Raw genomic sequence first — 21,084 nt, forward strand, 5'->3', positions numbered from 1 at the left:
AAGGGGGGCAAGAGAGTCAGAGAGATGCAGTGGGAGAAGAGGCAGGAGAGACTCCGAGCATGAAGTTTTCATAGTTGGAAGTGGAGGGGGCCAAGAGCCAGGAAACGCGGGTGCTTCTAGGACCTGAGCTTGACTCCCGGCCAATGGCCAGCAAGGAAACAGGACCTCAGTCCTACAAGCACATGGAAGGGAATTCTACCAACAACCTGCAGGAGCCTGGAAGTGGCTTCTCCCCCAGAGCCCAACCCCACTGACACCTTGATTTTGGCCTTAAGAGACCTAAAAGAGAGAAACCAGTAGAGCCCACCAGACTTCTGACCTACAGAACTGTAAGACTGTGTTGTTTGAAGCCACTGAGTTTGTGGCAATTTGTTACAGCAACGATATGAAACTACGCAGAGCAGAAGAGTACATAATTGATGCAACCCGATTTGGGTCTTTCTCATGTCCCTGGGATGATGGGGCCAAGATTTCTCGGAAGGGGGTAACACAGGGTTTAAAAACAGGGAATTAAGAGCTCCACACTGCCTCCACCAGGGCTTCTCAAATTGTAAAGTGCACACAACCCTCCTGGGCACCCTGTTAAGGTGAACATTCTGATTCTGTGGGTTCAGGTGGGGCCTGAGAGTCTGCATTTCTAACGAGCTCTCTGGTGATGCCCAGGCTGCTGTCCATGGGGACACTTGGAACAGCAGGGGGAGGTTCACGGTCCCTCTTGGAGAAGCAGACAAGGCCCTCCACCGTCTCGCCTCTGCTACTCTCCACCCTTATCCTTCATCACATTGTCACCAAGCCCTTAAGGACAGAGATTCATCTGTTGTGTCTGCAAATGTCCATAAATACTTGTCAAATGAATGAATAAATTAATGTTAATTTTGAACTTCTAAGACAAAAAAAAAAAAAAACCAGAATAGCAGAAAGGGAAATCAGGGGCCAAGGGAGGCAATCAGAAAAACAAAAAAGTGTGGTGGGGAAGGCAGTCAGAGAGTAGTAATCTGAGGAGAGGCACTTCAGCAACTGTTTGAAGTTAAAGATTTAAAGGACTGGATGTCAGATTTTAGCCTGCAAGGAAACTGGGGGAGGACCAAGGAACAAACAAATCCAACTTGCCCAGAAAGGTATATGTGAATGCAACTATAAACAGCTGAGTTTCTGCAGTTTTCAGGTACACACACACACACAGACAGACAGACAGACAGACACACACACACACACACACACACACACACACACACACACACCACAAGCACAGTGGTTTCCCTTCCCCCACATTCCACTAATATCCTGCTTGTGACCTTGTCCTGCTGAGATGGCAGAGGCGGGATACATTCAGATTCATGTTCCTAGCTACTCCAAAGCGGCCTCATCAATGAGCACGCTTCTGTAAACTTGGGGAAGGAAGTGAATGATGTGTCTGTGTGTCCGGCCAACATAAATCTCAGCTGCATCTGGCATGAAAAATCCCCCCTTGAATGGGTTGGGAGGCCACCCCCAGGCCCAGGCAGCTTGCCTCCAGCTGGGCTTGTTTTTGTTTTGGTTGCAAAGTCACCAAGACCTCCGCAGAAACAAAGCAGCTGAGTTTTTTGTTTTGTTTTGTTCTAATGAGTCAAACTTGCCAGGGACATGAAGCTGAAGTCTATCCACAATATTCTTATGCTTCCCTCACATAGAGCCAAAGGTTCTGGCCAACAGCTCCCTTCCTTCGCCCACATGAGCTAATATTCTGTGGCTCTGTAGCCATGGCTCTGCTTATAACCTTGGGCTTCTAGGAGTGGTGAGGAAAATCGTGCTCCTTATAAATTGTGCTTTCCCATCAAATATCACTTTGTTTGTTTTTAGCAAGATGGGGAACAAAACATCTGGACTTCCCCCACCTCTGATTTCAGTTTCATGACAACATTGAGCATGTGACCTGGATCCATTTCAGGCGAAGCTGCAAGGAACCCAGGGTTTCACCCAAAACTGAGAAGCCCATTTAGTTCTCTGTTTTACTGGTTTCTCATGACCACTGAGTGCTCCCAGCCCTGTTGTTAATGGCTTACTGGATCAAGAAGTCAGGCGAGGAGGACTTGGAGAAATGAGGCCCTTTCTGCATGAGGGCATGAGTCATTTTTCGGAAGGTGTCCTGAAGAACTGAACTTGAAGTTCGCCTTTTTTTTCTCCAGTCTGACAGCGATCGTGAAAGACTTTCAAAATGCCAACAGAACTGCCTTTGAGGGCCCTCTGCAAGACTGCGTATAAGGTTTGGAAGGAGGGAGGTTAAAGGGAAGGTGTGACACAGCTCCTGACCAGGGCCGGCCAAAGGGGCGCCACTGGGAGTGCAACGGAAGTGGCTGCCACCCGCCTGGTCAAAATTGGCCCAAAGGGCGGTTTCCAATGTTCACCCTGCCTGAGGCTGGGGGCGCTACCTTAGCTATCACAGCAAAATGGCCGGGGAGGGGGGGGGGGGCGGTGTTGAGCAACTTGGAACTGTCAAGATGAAATTGCCCCAAACCCTCGATATCCACCTGGCAGTGATCTGTTTTTCTTACAAAATTAACTTGTCTAGCCACAGGTCTATGGAGGATGTGTATCCTACCAGAGCCGTTATTTTCCCTTCGGTGAAATGAGGATGTCCATCATGAATTTCACCCAGCTTTCCTCAGATCCCAGGATGGGGGAACCCAAACTGCCAGACTCTAAATTGGCTGCCAGGCGCACAGTTCCTGAACCCCTGTTTTCTAAAGTCCTTAATCAAAGCTCGAGTCAAATAGCAACTTTTCAAAAAGAGCTTCTCATTGAAACCACATGTTCCCAACTGGCACAATGGCCAATTCTAATATAGTCGCAAAGGTCTTCTGGAGCACCTTTAAAGTGGGCACCAAACCTCCGAGTGAAGCTCACTGAAAGCTCTTCCCAAAATGCCCAGAACTTTCAGAGGTCATGGCTTTGTGTCCCTTAAGGGGCATCAACCCAAGAATGGCTCATCAGGCTGTGACCTCCCTCACAGAAAGCTGTGGTGGCACACCTGGGCCCCACACGGCACCACATTTTGCGAGATGTGTTCAATCTGATTTGGTAGCTGGAGTCCTTTAGAAGATCCTAGGGAATCTAAGACACGCAGACTGGATTTGGGATTAAGTGCAGTGATGAGTGTGATGCAAAGCTGACTGAAAGAAAAAGAAACACTCGACATGGCTTTGTGGACAACACATGCACGCGGTCAGTGAAGCTTCCCATGCCCTGTGCTGCTCTCGCTGCCCCATCTTCCCATCAAATACCGATCAGGCCCCCCATGGACCAGGCACTGTGCTCAGCACTGGGTATTCTATGCTGAACAAAACAGTTCTTCACTCTCGAGGCCAAATAATAACATTTTGGAAACAAATCTCTGCTCCTATCGTGACTTTCCCTTCCCCCACCTTGCCTGCCCAGGAAATGCTGGCCTGGGGAAGGAGCAAAACCTGGAGGCGGAATGAGCCCACCAGCCCCACAACAGGGCTGATACAGCAGCTTTAGAACAGGGCTGCCACTTCACTTATGCTCCTCCCATCCAGAGGTGATGGTCTCTATCTCCTCCCGCTGAATCTGGGCTGGCCCTAGCAACTTGTTGTAACCAAGAGAAAGTCACGGAAGTGATGCTGTGTGACTCCCAAGGTTGGGCCAGAAAGGGCCACATAGTCTCCACCCTGCTTGCTGGGACATGGGCTTTTGGAAGCCTGAGCCATCACATAAGAAGTCCCATACCCTGAGGCCATGGAGAAGCCATCACAGGCATTCTAGTCGCCGGTCCTAGTCTGAGTCCTCCCAGCCCAGGCGCCAGACATATGAGCGAATGAGCCTTTGGATGATTCCAGCTCCCAGCTGTTGAGTTACCCCCAGGTTTCTTCATGGAGCAAAGGCAAGCTGTCCCGACTATGCCCTTTCCAAACCTAGAGAATGCATGTGGGTACGAAATCGTTGTTCCCTTTCCTTCCTATGTTTGGGGCAGTGCATTATGCTGCAAGAGTGACCAGAGCAGATGGCAAAACCAAGGACCAGCACGCGCCTCTTCCCCCACCACCCCCACCCCCGCCCCACCCCGGTCTCCATCAGGATTCTCTGTGGCAGCAGGAACTCTTCCCTGCTGTCACACGAGATGCGGCCATAGCGCTCTTGCCCTCACCTGCTTCTACAGCTTCCACTCCAGGCTGTCACTGCCACCACGATCCTGCCCAAACCTTAACCGTTAGCCTTGCTGTGACCTTCATCGCCTATGGGGCTGAGGGCTGCTGCTCTGCTACTGCCGCGCCGTCACCCGGCGTCCCTCCTCTCTTGCTCAGATTCCCTGGGCTGGAGAGTTGATCACATCCCTCTCCTTCCCAGAACCAGTTACCGGGAGCCAATCACCAATGTATCCATATATCCATTCTTGGAAGGTAGGGGGTCAGCTTAAACACACTTTTGGGCCCCTTAATATGTTGTTTAAGAACAGGGACTTTGGAGTCAAATCCTGCCTCCATCATTTTCTAATTCTCTGACCTTAGATGACTCACTTCAACTCTCGAACTTCAGCTTCTAATCTGTAAACTGGGGATAACAGTTCCTACTTCATAAGGTTGTTGTCAAGACCACAATGAGGGAATCCACATAAACTGCTTGGCGTGTAGTAAATGTTCAATAAATTTTAGCTATTTTTAATAACACCTCCCTGGGAAGAAGCATCTCTTGTGACTTACCCCTTGTAAGACTTGGAAGCTGTCATTGTTGGGTGGTGGGTCTTGATCTGGATCAACACCAACTCTATAAGTCATCAGAGAGAAAGACAAGGAGAAAAACAGAGATTATTAGCTTGGACCATAGCGGCCAGGCTGGCTGAAAGTAGCCAAGAGGCTGACCATCTTGCCGAGGTGGAAGGAGCGGTTAGCTAAAAGAAGGGGAAGGCTGTCATGCAAAAGTCGTGCGAAAGAGGTCATACACCACATCAGATCCCAGGGGTAGGCCGGGCAATCAACCTGTGTGCTGACACCTTAAGCAAGACCTCTGGGGAACGGCAACAGCGGGCAAACTGTCCGCCTGCCTTCCTGCACCAGATGGTCCCAGGTAGCCAAAGGTGGGTCCTGCCGCCCCAGGCCTCTTCCTCTCTGCTGCTTCCTTACTCCCCTCTGACGTGCTTTTATTTCCTAACCTTTTGTTATGGAATTTTTCATATATCCAGGTAAGTTTTGAAAGAATTTATAGTGAACACCTGTATACCCCTCACCTAGATTCTACCATTAACATTTTGCTGTATTTTCTTTATTACATACCTAGCCCTCTCTCTATCATCCACCTTATTTTTTGGATGAATTCAAATAAAGTCGAAGACATCTGTACACTTCCCCTAAATATTTCAGCATGCATATCATTAACTTTCTATCCTGGTGGCCCCGCATCCTCCTGCAGCACAGATGACCTGAGAACTCACACGTTTGAGATCAGCAACTGAAGACACAAAGAAAAAGCAAGGTGGCACAATCCACTTATAACGAATTCCATGAAAGCACTAGGGTAAGCTGGCTTGGCCTAGCAACATACCAACTGTTGCCCTATGTATCTGTTAATTCTTTATCCTTGAACCTTCCTCATTCTAAGGCAGAGAACTGTGGCACTGATGACATGGATAACGTGGGGCAGTGGAGGAGGAGACAAAGATGCCAGGAAAATTCTCTACTTTCCTTGTTCCCTCCGATACTGCAAAGAGTGGCTGGTATCATAAGAGCCAAACAGAAAACACCGCTTTCAGCAGGTCTGATTTGAGCTTGAAGAGAGGTGCTGAATGGCCTTGACCACGTGTGTTATTTGCTGTCTGGCACCAGGGCGTTGACTCCGATGAGCAGACAGCGGATGTGCAAAGCCCCACGTGTGCCTTATTTTTCCTCCTCTCCCTCCCGCTTCTCCACCTGTGATGCCCAGGATATATCCTGAGAAAAGAGACTAACGGAAAGGACGAATAGAAGACAACACAGACATACTGGCAGCCTCTACTCTGTTTTACTCCAGGCTTGCCGAGCACTAAGCCAAGGTGCATGCCCCCTGGATGGGGGTGAGGAGGTACAGAAGGAAAGGGAACAGTCACCCCATATTTTGCTGAAGGCAAAGTTTAAAAACCACAAGATGAATTCATGCATTCAGCAAATATTTACTGAATGCCAACCAAGCCAGGCCCTGTTCTGAGCACTTCGTTAAAATCTATAGTGTACCTGGCACCAGATTTCCTCCCCACAGGCCTGAGGTTTGATGGAATCTTTGTAGTGAATTAGATTGACTTTGCTGTGTCTAGAGGTCAATTTCTGGCAGGGGTTTCTGAGGCCTGGAGGCTTGACCTCACAGCTGGACATTATCCAGGGACTTCTGAGCAACAAACCTCACCCAGATTTTTTTTGGAACTGAAATATTCTGGGGCCCCAGGACTACCCACAGAGGTCACACGAGAGCCTCAGTGCTCCCAAAGTGTCTAACGCACTGAAGTGGTAGAGGAGAGGTCACACTGAATTCCTAGCTGTTGATCTTTGACTCTCACCTGTTTTGAGAGTCTCTAATGTACGTTCCATAGAGAAATGTCCTCTATACGGTGTCAGATCTGTAAGACCAACAGCTAGGAATCCAACGTTAGGTCTTGTTCTGTGGATTCTACAGCCGCATGGAGCCACTTCGTGGCAGACTAATTTGCATAGATGAGCTCCCCAGTAAAGCCTCAGAGAGAGGGGCAGAGCACTGGTTACCAGTCTGTCTCCCAGACAGCCTACCGGAATGCCTGGTGACACGACAGCCTTCTGCCTAACCACAGAGAGGCTACTGTGGGGCAGAAGCAACGAGACGATGTGATCTGAAGGGCACGGCGGGCAGGATGGCGAAGAGCACAGCAGTTCATACCTGCCACGGACAGTCTCTCCTTTCTCTACTGTGAATTTTGAAACAGGTGTATTGCCTTTGTAAGTGGCTTCCACGCAGTAAAGATAAAACAAATGGATTTTATCAGCCTAGGTGAAATAGGAACCCTAAGGGTAAGAGGAAAGGCTTAAGTGTGCCTTTTCCTACAATGAAGAAAATAAAGCCAAACATAATAAAAGCTTCCAAATGAAGTCTAGCCCCCTCTATTCTTTCAACTAACCTCTGCTTAGGAGAAAAAAAAAAAATTGTTTAACAAGAATTAAAATAAATTCTGTTTAACAAGAACTGCTTATAAAGACTAGGTTTTGACTATTTTCATTCAAGTCCTGGAAACATAAGAGGAATTCATCTATTATCCTGGGCCCACATGGCCAGGCCAGAATTCAAACAACGGAGTATGAAACATTGGAACCACCTGATAAACTCACAAAATCAGGGCCACCCTAACCTCATCCCAAACTGGTTCGGCATTTTGCTTGGGGGAACTTGAGAGTGATTCTAGATGCACATCATCCAACAGAACTTTCCGCGGTGATGGCAGTGTTCTAGACCTGCGCTGTCCAATGTGGTAGCCACTTGAAATGTAGTTAAAATGACTGAGGAACTGCATTTTAAGTTTTATTTCATTTTAATTAATTTAAATTTAAACAGCCACATGTGTCTAGTGGCTACCAAATTGCACCGTGCAGATTCTAGAAAGTACTAATTCCAGCCATGTCTCTCCAGCATCACTTTTTTCTCTGCCAAAAATGACAACTATCTGCTCCCTTCTGCCTTCTCAGTGATAATACCCAAGATTCCTGCTGGGATCCTGCGGAGACGCAACTCTGTAGTCCCACAAATATTAAGTAAAAATTTGCTTGAACTGATTACTTAGACAATGGAGAGATTTCTCACTTCCTCGGCATAGAAAATAAGATTGAAAACCCGCTGAAAGCTCTTCTATACAGATAATTGTCATAAACATGAAAGGAATGACAGGATTAGAAAACCACCACTTGCCCCTCACAGCGTAATAATTGTTTTGAGACAATTTTACCAGTGGGTAAAAGGTTGTTGGGAATCTGACTATTCATATGATGTTAAAGGATCACTCTACAGGTAACTTTTTAGTTACAAAGGGAAAACAGTGCTTTTATGGAGAGACCTGGCGTCTAAAGTGATCAAATTTAACATCACTAATAAAAGGAGAGCCTGACAACATGCACCACCTGATATGATGCAACAAGAAAGCATAACATCACTTTTACATTATTTTTGCCCCCCCCCCCCAAAAAATGATTATCTATCTCTACTCAAGAGGAAAACAAATTTAAAAAATCTACTTTGTAGGGCATTATGCAAGACAATTATCCTGAAAATCGTGGCTCCTTAAAAAAAAAAAAACCCTCAATGTCATAAGAGACAAAAAGGAGGAGGGGAGGATTGTTCTAGATTAAAAGAGACTAAAGAGGTGACAACCAGGTCAGTCAGAGCACACAGTGGCAAGGAGCAGGAGGAGGGGCATGGAGCCACCATGGGCCTGAATTTAAAAAAAAAAAAGATGACAACCAAAGGAAACTTTGATTGGATCCTGGATCCTGTGTGTGTGTATAAAATTCATGTTACTTTCTCAGGTGTGATAAATATACTGTGATTATGTAGAAGACTAGATTCCTAGGGGATACATGCTGAAGTATTTAGGGGTAGAAAGTCATGATGTCTATAACGTACTCTGAGGTACTCAGAAATGGTTGAGAGAGAGAGAGAGAAAATGACCCAAAAATGTACGACAAAATGTTAACAATTGGCGCATCCAGGTTAGAACTTGGATATTCATTGCTCTATTCTTTCAGCTTTTTTTACAGATTTAAAATTTTTCACAACTTGAAAACAATATTTAATTATATCTTTGGTGAAAATGTTTCACAAATACATGAGTACAATTTCCTGTCTCTATAATTTAATCTAATTTACTAATAATGATGATTCGGGATCCTCATATTACTCCAGGGTCTGAAAAATCACAAACTGTAAAGATTCATGGACATAGGGTGCTATAATAGGTAAATAGGTAGATACAGAGTCTAGTAATTACACGGGTTTTTAAATCCCAGATAAATCTTAGAATATTCTGTTGAGGTTTTCCTCCTAAAAGTGAAGGGCCAGGAGAAAAACGCTAGTTAACTGAAACATACGGTTAACTAAATTCCAACCAAGACAGCCATCCTCAGATCCGGTTGTGCACATCCCCTGGAAACCTGCAGTTCTGAGCACAGGCCTACCCAGAGCCCCCGTTCCTTGCTTTTCCCTCCCTCTGCCATGGCAGTTCTGATCCTTGCTGCAGCCACTTGCTACCAACTACCTGCCTGAGATGCAGCCCAACTCCTGGCCCACTCAGAGCCTCCAAAGACCTCTGGGGCCCTCCCACAGGTGGAGTAACTTGGGAGGGCCCCTTGGAGGGTCTCGGAGGTCCCTGCTACTGACATAAGTGCTGAATAGGAGAAAGTAAACCTGCTTCCCAGCTTGCTACCGGGTTTTAAATGCCAAAAGAAAACAGACCAGGGGACTTGCGACACAGACCGTGTTCTGCGATTTCCTTCCCCATTCAAGGCTGTTTACTTCAGGACAATTGAACGATTACTTTTCTGGCTGGGTTGAGGGCCTCTTGGACCAATCCCCAAGGATGATAATGGACCCCTACGAAGGGCCTCACCCTTGGGGCGGGGCGTGTGGTGGTGTGCTGGGCAGCAAGAAAGACCAGGTACGGTATTTTAAGTACAGTGCTTCAGAGGACTTAGGGTTCGTTAACTTTCTGAAATTCCTGGTTTCAGGAAACTGTCCACAATATATATTTCCCTCCTGACCTGCTGTAACGCTTTTGATCTAGGCCACTATATAAATCTAAAACTTCTGTGCTGTTTTATTACATCATATTTTAGCACTCCCCTGATACATCAGGGTTGGGCTCATCTAAGCCCATACAACAGTCTTTTCTTCCAGAATGAATTGAATTATCCTTACTTTCATTAAGAATAAGACAAATGTGGTAATCCCATACCAAATGAGAAAATAAAGCTATCACACTGATGTGCTCATTTCCCTTTTGATATAGTATGTACATTCTGATTAACCACCATATAAAATGCCATGAAATCTCAGAAATTTTAGAAGCTAGATTTAATCAACAGGTTTTTATTTTTTAACTGGAATGGCTGAGGTCCTAAATAATCTGGGGAATATGAGACACACACGTTCATATAAAACCTTGAACAACAAACAGATCAGAATCTGAATTCCCTCATGTCCCAAGTGTAATAACTTGCACTTTGCCTGAGGGACCTTCCTTCTTGAAGGTTGGATATTTCAAAGGAAAGGATTTCCCCTGCTACTTAACTGGTAGTTACAGTCAGGTCTCTGAAAATGAATTTGTGTGTGTGTGTGTGTGTGTGTGTGTGTGTGTGTGTGTGTATGTGTGTGTGTATTTTAAACAGTAGAAAAAAGTGTGAATCCAGGGAACTTAATGCTTCAATTAATTGTATGCATGTCATTACAGTTTACATTGGGGCCTGGCAATAGCCCAAGATTCATGCCCCACGACAGGTACTGCTGCTTTTACCACTGTCCTCAGAAGAGTAAAACACTTTCACAATGAGAAGAACAGAGTTCAAGCCTGTTTTGTGTTTGACTTATCTACCAGCACCCAGAATCAGATCAGGAAGAAAGCATGCCAGTTAAAGATACGGAAAGGAAAGAAGAAACACTAAAGTCTTTACTCTGATAGCCCAAACTCACCACCCTTAGGCATAATCAAATCATAAACTTGGATGGACACTGAGAAACAAACTGCATCAGAAGAGTCTTTCATTATCTTCTGATTTAAAGAAAAATCTGGTTTTTGTATCTTCTGATTCACCATGATACAAGTACACAAATTCATACTTAAAAAGTAAAGCAGCACTGGTGCTTAATTAAAACGGTATAAACCATACCCCAGTCATGGCTGAAATACAAAATTCGAGTTCTCTTTATGAGTTAAAAGCCTTGTTTACTAGATCACAAGCAGAATTTGGTGGGGAAAGCGTCTGTGGCTCTGAAAATGGGCTACTCTTAACACTGAGCTCAGCTGTACACGGAGAGCCTCGCCAACTCCAGCTTTGGTGCCACACACTGTCCAAAACGGGGCGAGCGGGGACAGACTCTCAGGAACACCAACACATCAGTCAGCCCAGAGGAGGGTAGAATAATGATTAACCGGACCTCATGCCCCTTTTCGAAAAGGGGCAGACGGTTGGCGCACACGGGGAAGGAAGAAAGAGACAAACAGCATAAAGAGAAACATCTCAGGTTAGAAAGAGGAGAAAAGCCAGGCCCAGTTAATTTGTTTCTGAGGATGCCCTGTGTCACCTGAAGTACTGCCAGCGGTGTTCGTTCTGGTCCTCTTCGGAGGGCTCCTCGACGCCAACTCTGGGCAGCAGAAGAAGGGAACGTGAGTGTGACGGGGACAACAGGGGAACCAGGAGCTCCGGGCACATGACCTGGACCACGTCCGTCAAAGAATAAAATCCGCACCCCCTCTTAAACTGTCCCCCTGTTCTCTAAAACCCAGAGAGGCTGCTAAATTTACATCAAAAGCAACAATGTTAGCAGCCAGGTCAAGTGAGGATTGATTAGGAATGAAGACAAGCCTCTCAAAATATAACGTAATGAAATCAGAGTAATAAATGCAACTCATAGGAAATGACTTCATACAATTTTTCAGGAATTCATCTGTTTTATAAAGCAAGACACATCCATACAAAAACGAGAAAACCGAAAGTTGTTATTAAACATATGTTTGAGGTGTTTACACGCAGTTTGACACATATTTGACAGAAAGAACACTGTATCACTGAAAACAGCAACAACAGAAGATAAAATGGCCTTTTTTTCTAGACAAGTAATCACACTGCCCATGGGTTGAACCCAAAGGTCAGGAACCCAACTTCTGCTATTCTCTTTACCTTATGGCTTCAAGAGTTGACACGGTCTATTTTCACCTCCCTTAATAATTGCTGGGTTATTCAGACTACATTTGAATTACACCATCATATTAAGAGCAGGGCTTCACAACCTCAGCACTACTGACTGACATTTTGGGCCCTGGCCTCTACCTGCAATATACCACCAGTAGCACCCCCCTCCAGCTGGAGCAACCAAAAATGTCTCCAGACATTGCCAAATGTCCCGAGAGGGCAAAACTGCCCATAGCTGAGAACCTCTACTCTTAAGTCCTGCATTCTCAGTGGGGGGTGATATAGACCCCAGGGGCATGAAAATCGGTTCTTACGGGAGAAAAAATTTTTTTAGATATTACAGTGGTTTGTAGCCCTCTAAAGCACCATAGTACATAAACAGATATATAGATCTGTGGTATTAAAATTTCAGTGGAAGAGGTAGATAAAAAGAACATTTTTAAAGGCTCTTATTTAGAGGGGCAATGATGGAAAAAAAAGGTTGAGAAACACTGTGCTAGACAATGCCCAAATACTCATGCTACTAATATGCCCTGAAATAAGCAAGTGAGAACACGATGCTTCTTAAGGTGGTACTTTTAATTAGGTATATGTTCAGAATGTGACTTAAACCAGACTGTAGTATTGAAAAGTTATAACAAATTCCAGAAAAGCAAGCTGGATTCCATTAATGTAAGATTCACTAGTAATAATAATAGTAATAGCAGCAGCATTAAAGTTATGATTAGCAATGATAATGTTATAGCTAAAATACACTAAATGCTTTCCACGTGCCAGATGGTACATTTAATGGCAGAATTCTTTATCATGTTTATTTGGTATCACATTTTACCTTCACACTGTTGTCATCCCCATTTACCCAGACAGGAAACTGAGAGCAAGAGAAGTTAAATAAGTTGCCCAAGGTCACAAAGGTAGAAAATGATGGAACCAAGATTGCAACTGAAGCTGTTAGATCCCAGAGCCCTAGCTCTACCCCTTACAGGATATTGCCTTTGACTACAAGGTGGCAGCTTTAAATTCTTTTAAAATATCCAGTAACACATGCTATTCCATAAAGATCTCAGGGCTTCTCCCTGCCTTTATTCCTTAATTTATCTTATAAAGAGCTTTATCTTAAACTCTCAGTGTGACAGGATTATACCTAGCAGAGTGACCTTACTTGTCCTTGAGTGACTGTATTGCTGCACTCTGGGGTATGAAGGTTATCCTGTTCATTTGGCTGCCTGGGTGTATGCCATTAACCCCCCACAATCACCACCACTTCATTGGTGTGTCACTTGAAGCTGGGCCTCCCAAGAGGACAGCCACCATGCCACCAAAATGTGCTCAGGACATAGATGAGGCTCATCTGCTGAATCTGCGCATCTGATGGTTTTTTCAAGTTGCCAAAATTACAACCTTTGTGAATAACAACAACATGCTCAAGAGACTAAGAAAAATAGTATGTAGTTTGTATATTACCAGAAAGCCATTTGAAGTTTGTATATTACCAGAAAGCAATTTGAGCACTTTGCCATTATGTTTTAAAATAGCAATCGCATGCTCAACATCACTAATTATTAGAGAAATACAAATCAAAACTACAATGAGGTATTACCTCACACCAGTCAGAATGGCCATCATTAAAGAGTCTACAAATAATAAATGCTGGAGAGGGTGTGGAGAAAAGGGAACCCTCCGCCACTGTTGGTGGGAGTGTAAATTGGTGCAGCCACTATGGAGAATGGTATGGAGGTTCCTTAAAAAACTAAAAATAGAACTACCATATGACCCAGCACTCCCACTACTGGGCATATACCCTGAGAAAACCATAATTCGAAAAGACACACGCGGGAGTTCCCTGGTGGCCCCTGTGGTTAGGATTCCGGGCTTTCACTGCTGTGACCCGGATTCAATCCCTGGTTGGGAAACTGAGATCCCACAAGCCGTGTGGTGTGGCCAAAAAACAAAACAAACAAAGATACATGCACCCCAATGTTCACTGCAGCACTATTTACAATAGCCAAGACGTGGAAGCAACCTAAATGTCCATCAACAGAGGAATGGATAAAGAAGATGTGATATACGTGTACACGCGCGCACACACACACACACACACACACACACACACACACACACGATGGAATATTATTCAGCCACGAAAAAGAATGAAATAATGCCATTTGCAGCAACATGGATGGTGAATCACTTTGTTGTACTCCTGAAACTAACACAACATTGTAATAAATTAACTATATTTCAATTTTTTAAATGGTTAAAAAAAAATAAAAAAACAAAATAGCAATCACAAAATTCCAATTTAAAAAGATAAGCTGGATTTCTGGAAAGCAGTGACCTGGCTTTGGATTTGTGGTTACATTCATTTTATATTATACACAGACTAGAAATTAGCCATGGTTAAAAGTCATAGCTAACTCCTAATTATCTATGGAGGAACTCCAAGTCCTACCCTGGGCTTCTGACTTCTGGGCAGCCACTTAGCAGCTGATCAGGACCTCTGTCTGTCAGCAACCTGGAGAAGTAAGAAACAACTAGGTACTGATCTCACTGAGGTCACAGATGTCAGAACACCACACTGAACTTCAGGGGGTTTCCGAATCATTTTAGAATAAGAACCCGGTCCACATAAACCATTCGTGGCCATTAAGTAACACCACAAGCACAAGCCACAAAAACCAGTCTCATTACCTTATTTCTGAGGGAATTTCTTTTGATGTAATGTCCATAAATGTCAGTTTCTACCTCTAACATATCACTATTTATACACATCTGAAAAAAACGCAATGAACTGACACCATATGTATTTTTCACCAATGGCACACTTTGCTTCATTACACTATCTGGGTAGAGTTGGACAGAAAGAAGGAACTAATAAAGATAGAAGCAGATTGAAATTGAAAACAGAGAAACAATACAGAAAATCAATGAAATAAAAAGCTAGTTCTTTGAAAAGATCATTAAAATTGACAAACCTCTAGCAAGACTGAAAGAAAAAAAAAAAGAGAGAAGATGCAAATTACCAATACTGTGTCATGAATGAAACATGGGATATCACTACAGATCTCACAGACATAAAAACAATAATAAGGTTATGCTATGACCAACATAAACACGACAATTAGATGAAAATGACCAATTTCACAAACTGCCACAACTCACCAATATGAGATATAGCTGTTAAAGAAATTGGCTTCATAATTTATATAATAAAACTCCTGGAAAAGAAGGCTCCAGGACCAGTCGGTTTCACTGGAGGATTCCATAAAACCTTCAGGAAGAACTAACACCAATTCTAAACAACCTCTTCCAGAAAACAGAAGAGTAGGAAACATGTCCCAACTCATTTTGAGAGGCCAGATTACCCTGATACCAAATCAAAGGCAGTATGAAAAAAGAACACCACAGACCAGTATCCCAAATCCTTAACAACATATTAGTTAACAGAGTTCAGCAATATGTAAAACATTTATGTATACACCACAACCAAGTGGGGTTTAACAAGCAAGGGTGGTTCGATATTTGAAAATTACTCAATGTAACCTATCATATTAACAGGCTAAACAAGAAAAATCATATGATCATATCAATTGATACACAAAAGCATTTGATAAAATTCAACATCTGTTCATGATAAAACTCTCAGAAAACTAGCAATAGATGGGAACTTCCTCAACTTGATGATGAACATCTACAAAAACCCCACAGCTAACGTCACACTTACTGGCGAAAGACTGAATGCTTTCCCCTTAAGATCGGGAACAAAGCAAGGATGTCTGCTCACATCACTCTTATTTAACATAGTACTGATGGTCCTAGCCAGAGCAATAAGTTAAGAGAAGGAAATAGCACACTGGTTGGAAAGGAAAACATGAAACTGTCTCTATTTGCAAATGATCTGATGGTCTACATAGAAAGTCCGAAAGAATTTATAAAAACAAACAAACAAACAAAAAACTCTCCTAGAACTAATAAGTGAAATTGGCAAGGTGTCAGGATACAAGGTCAACCTACAGAAACCAGCCGTATTTCTATATCCTGGCAATGAACACACAGAACCTGAAAATGAAGATAGAATAACATTTAAAATAGCTCAAAACGAAGAAGAAATACTCAAGACGTAACTCTAACACACACAGGCATTCTATGCTGAAAACCATAAAATACTGCTAAAAGAAATCAAAGAAGACGTAAATAAATGGAGAAACGTGCCGTGTTCATGGATTGGAAGACTGAATAAGGTAAAGATGTCGATTCTCCCCAAACTGATATACAGGTTTAACACAATTCCTATGAAAATCCCAGCACAAGTTTTTTTTTTAAGATGTAGACAAGCTTATTCTAAAATGTATATAGAAAGGAATTAGAAGAGCTATGACAATTTTGAAAAAGAATAAAGTGGGAGGACCCACTCTGCCTGATGCTCAAGCTTATTATATAACCACAGTTATCCAAAGTGTGGTACTGGTGGAGGTACAGACACATAAATCAACAGAGCAGAAGAGAAACAGACCCGAATGCTTACAGCCAACCGATTTCTGGCAAAGGAGAAAAAGTAATTCAATGGAGTAAGGACAGTCTCTCTTACAAATTGTGCTGGAACAACTGGATAGCCATAGTCAAATAAAATCTCAACCTAAACCTCATGTCTAATATAAAAATTAACTTAAGATGGATCACAGATTTAAATGTAAAGCATAAAACTAAAAAACTTTTAGAAGATAACACAGAAGAAAATCTTTGGGACCTAGGGCTTGATGAAGAGTCCTTAGACATAACACCAAAACCATGATGTTAAAAATAAATAAATAAATAAATAAGTTGCATTTCATTAAAATTAAAAGTTCTGCTCTATGACAGACTGTTAAAAGGGTTAAAAGACAAGCTACACACTAGGAGAAAATATTTGCAAACCACATATCTGATAACAGACTAGTATCTAGAACAAATAAAGAATTGACAAAATTCAGCTAAAAAAACAAATAATCCAATTAGAAAATGGACAAAAACCTTGAACAGATATTTCACCATTGCTTATTTGAATGGCAAATAAGCACATGAAGAGATATTCAACGTCATCAGCCATGAGAAATGCAAATTAAGACAATGAGGTATCCCCAACATACCTATTAGAACAACTAAAATAAAAAAGTGTCAACACCAAATGCTGGCAAGGATATGGGAGAAACTGGATCCCTCATACACAGTCATTTCCTGACCTCTCACCATGTGCTAGCTGTTATGTTCTAAGTGCTATCTATATATCCCGTTAATATTTTCACAACAATCCAATTATTATATGTGTACATATACAGCTTGCACGCATCAGGGAAAGTAGCCCACGCTTCCGGCTCTGGGTAGGACTACTTCAACGGCCCATTTTTTGAAAAGGGTTATGAGAAGTGCAAAATGTCACAAGTCAACTGTCTACTCTCAGTGGAAAGTTATTTGGTCCTGTATGTGTTGCGGGGGGGAGGGGGGCGGTCAGAAAAGAACTTATGAAACAGCCTGAAAAACAAACACGACTTAACCAGGCTCTGAGCATCCAGGGCACCTACTGGGTAACCAGATAAATAGGAGCAGGAAGTAATCTCAGAGAGGTCACCAAATGCAAAGATTCTCAACTCTGTGCAGGGTAAACCTCCTTTCTTGCTCTTATTCTGCTACACAGAACAAAGATGATACCACCTTATGTCTCAAGTTTAAAGCCAAAAATCTGTACATTTTCTTCTTCAGATTTCTACTTCCACAGATGAATTATTTTCCTTAATATGACTCTTGAGATTCACGCCAGAAAACTGAAATTTTAATCATCCTGAATTTTACAACATGAAAACGGTCCCTAACACAGCAAGCCTTTCGGGCAGTATAGCACAGTAGCTAAGAGTGTGCCTGGGTTCAAATCCCAGCTTGCCCACTTAAAGCTTTGTGACCTTGGGCAAGTTACTGCTCTGTGCCTCAGTTTCCTCAGCTCTAAAATGAAAATAATAGTAGTAGCTCCCTTATAGGAATGCTATGAGGATTATCTTAATGTACGTGTTGGCATCTCAACCGACACCTGCAGCATAAATGTTAGCTCTTGTGTAAGACTCTTACTGATAAGCCCACCCACGTTGTGCAGACCCACTCAGATCTGAGGCTGAGACCCACTAACCCAGAAATGGTGCAGCCGGCAGTGGCCACGCCCAGGAATCCCTGCCTCCCATCAATATAAAAGTTCCAGAAGAGGGAGACTATTCTCTCAAATCCCAGTTTCCTCCCTGACCCCAAGGATGACTGCAAGATCCTTGTCAGTTTCTCCCTCCTCCAAGCTAGGTGTACTCCGCAGTTGTCAGCACTGAGCAAACTAACAGCCAGCAGAGAAAGGAAAAAAAACATTGCCATCTTGTGGCTTTTCAGAGAATTCTTCACACCTATGCGCCACCCAAGTCTTCTCATTCCCAGCATGTTCACCCTTTGCAGATCTGAAACTGAGGCAAGTGGCAAGAGCACTTTCGATGACGCAGAGGGCACACTTGGAGCTGCAGGGACCTGGAGAAAAGGTGACAGCACGCTTTTATTTAACGTGAAGGACTGCGGAGGCCGAAAGACATGAGGAGCTTGTCTTAAACCAGGGCCAGAGTTAGGCTGTGGGTCTCCTGACCCCTGTTCCAATGTCCTCTTTACTGTAAGTTGCTGGAGCTCACAAGCACAGTTTGCAATTCAAATGCTCTTAAAAAAAAAAAATCAAACTTGGGTCAATGACCCTCCATCCTGACACAGCTACAAAACCGCAGGCCGGGGATGTCCATGAGGCTGCAAGAAATGAGGGTTATGCAGGAAATGTCACCTCTTCTGTGCACTAAAGCAAGAAGAGCCGCAGCATACAGTTTCCTCCTAAAACAAAACTCTAATGGCCTCCCTTTATTTCCAGCTGATGAGCTTATTTTTCAAGGCCTTAGGTTTGATTTCAGAGGAATGTGAAATGCCAGACATTGCCAGCAGCTATGTCTATTCTCTCTCCTGCAGCTTTAAGACTTTTTGAATTCTTGCCCTAATGTCGCGGCACTAGCAAGGTCCAGGTGTTTCTAATTCCTTGTGTTTTTGTACCCAAAAACAGTTTAATGATTTTTTTTTTTTCTCGTGGAAAATTTAATACTCTGAATTTTTATTTATTGTTTTTTAAGTTTTAATCCTTCCCCAAACAAAACAAGAAACTATAAAAGCCTTCCATGCACTAAGCTGTATGTAGCACACCCTGCATGGGAATAGTGACATAGTTAGACACAAAACTGGCCTTGGTTTCAAACTGACCTTATATTAAGCCATGACAACATGGGCGTCGTGCCTCCACCAATGATCCAGACGGTGAAGAAGACAATGAGGAGGGTGGTCGTGAACATCATCTGGCGAGCGTAGGATGCCGTGTCTCGGATGGCCAGTGCAAATGCCATCGCTCCCCTGAGGCCTGCAGGGACCAAAGAGGAAGCTCTCCTGTCATAAGGATAAATAACGGTGTGTCCCCAGATCCACTGCTGCCACTTGGGGCTAATAAATTGTATCTGCTTATGCTTCAGGAGTCAAGTTGTTTTATACAGAAAAGAACTTTAAAGGAATAGGATTTCCTCCAATTTGAAGTTGTCTTTTGCAAAATGCCCAAATGCAATGAGAAAAACAATGTACCGCTTTGTATAGCACATTTTAGAATAATAACACGCTTTTATTACTGAAATAATTCTCCTGCTAATAACATGAACCAAAAAGAAATACAAATAAGAAATAATCATACAAGCTCTCTAAGTCTGTGAACCAAGCACTACCCAAGCACTATACAGTCATTATAAACTTAAGAAGCAGGCTAGGTGTGAGTATGTGAAATGCACAAAACAGCCCAGCACTTCCTTAGCAAAGCCAGGCAGAGAAGTAACAGTATAACCTGATCTATATCAGGAGTTGGTGACGTTTTCTGTAAAGTGTCAGATACTATTTTAGGCTTTGTGGGCCAAGAGGAAAAAACCAAGGATGTTATGTAGGTACTAACAAACATAAAAGAGAGAAAACAAATTTCCACAAAATTTTATTGACAAAAACCAAGAGTATAATAAGTACTGTAAGTATAATATATAAGTACCATGTTATAAAACTATAATAGTAAGTAATAATAATAATAATGAGTTCAATTTATCGTAATCCAGGTCTACTAGTGAAAAGAATGGAATTCTTCTAGGGGTGGGAGATTTCAGTTAATTGGGTTTCAAAGTTAGTGTCCCCTGTCATCAAATAGGTTGCAAATATTCATCTGTAAAAGCCATTCTTAGCCCGTGGGGTAGATGAAAACAGGCAGCAACCAAATTTGCTGACTCCTGATCTACAGCCACATTTTTATGTTCTAGAGCTTCTCTTTCTAAGCTCTTTTGTTCCTTCCCCATACCATGCTCCTAATTTGTTCTACAGTAAAGACTTAATCCATGGTCTTTAATAGCTATCTAGTACAAATTCCTATTCACCATGGGTAAGACTGTGTGTATATTATGAGAATGAAAAATTAATAGTATATTTATTCACATATTTTCCCACCTTTTCCAATAATTTCACAATTTCATTAGCCTGAGAACTTCACAACAATTCACTAAAGAAGAGTGATTCAGTAAAATGTACATTAAAAAACAGAGCAAAGTTGATGTTCTGTATTAATCTGTCCTAGTCAAATATTGACACACATCTAGACCACCCTACAGCCAGCTACGACACCACTTAATATTTAAACCTTTAAATGGATGTTGTCTCAAAGAAGAAAACCTGAGGGCCAGAGAGAGACAACGTGTGCTCCATTCTTCTTTATTAGGTAAACACTGTAAGCAATATGAAGGTGAAACCTCAGGTATTTCTTTCACAGCCTTGAAGAATGAGCTCCCTCTGAAAGCCAGGTTTCTCCCCGCAGAAAACAATTTTGATAGGAGATATCTTTAAACAGCTCCGTGTACTTCTCAGTCTTTTAGCACAGAAGATAATGAACACACTTAAAGAAGGTTTATCTAGGTGACTGAGCTATCTCCAATTCATCTTTCTCTTTTCCACTGGCATTTTTCTAATATGTATGGACGATCCGGTCTGTCATTGCCCTCCTCAGAAACCTCTAATGTTTCCCAGCTGCTCTTGGATAAAAGCCCAACTCTTTGGCATGGCATTGGAGCTTCTCCGTGGTCTAGACTCCAGCAGT

The 21,084-nt window shown here is 42.9% G+C and overlaps 1 protein-coding gene across 1 annotated transcript in view; it reads right to left on the bottom strand.

Annotated features, from left to right (window-relative positions):
* Positions 1-21,084, bottom strand: part of SLC9A7 (solute carrier family 9 member A7) — a 145,405-nt gene that overhangs the window by 15,158 nt on the left and 109,163 nt on the right. The window contains exons 12-14 of the mRNA XM_068532887.1: positions 19,179-19,332; positions 11,278-11,337; positions 4,698-4,761 (exon numbers count right to left, since the gene is read on the bottom strand). Coding sequence (XP_068388988.1) covers positions 4,698-4,761; positions 11,278-11,337; positions 19,179-19,332 — 278 coding nt within the window. The remainder of the gene's footprint in view (positions 1-4,697; positions 4,762-11,277; positions 11,338-19,178; positions 19,333-21,084) is intronic.

Source organism: Eschrichtius robustus, chromosome X (genome assembly GCF_028021215.1).
Source record: "Eschrichtius robustus isolate mEscRob2 chromosome X, mEscRob2.pri, whole genome shotgun sequence".
In the NCBI taxonomy this organism is placed as follows: domain Eukaryota; kingdom Metazoa; phylum Chordata; class Mammalia; order Artiodactyla; family Eschrichtiidae; genus Eschrichtius; species Eschrichtius robustus.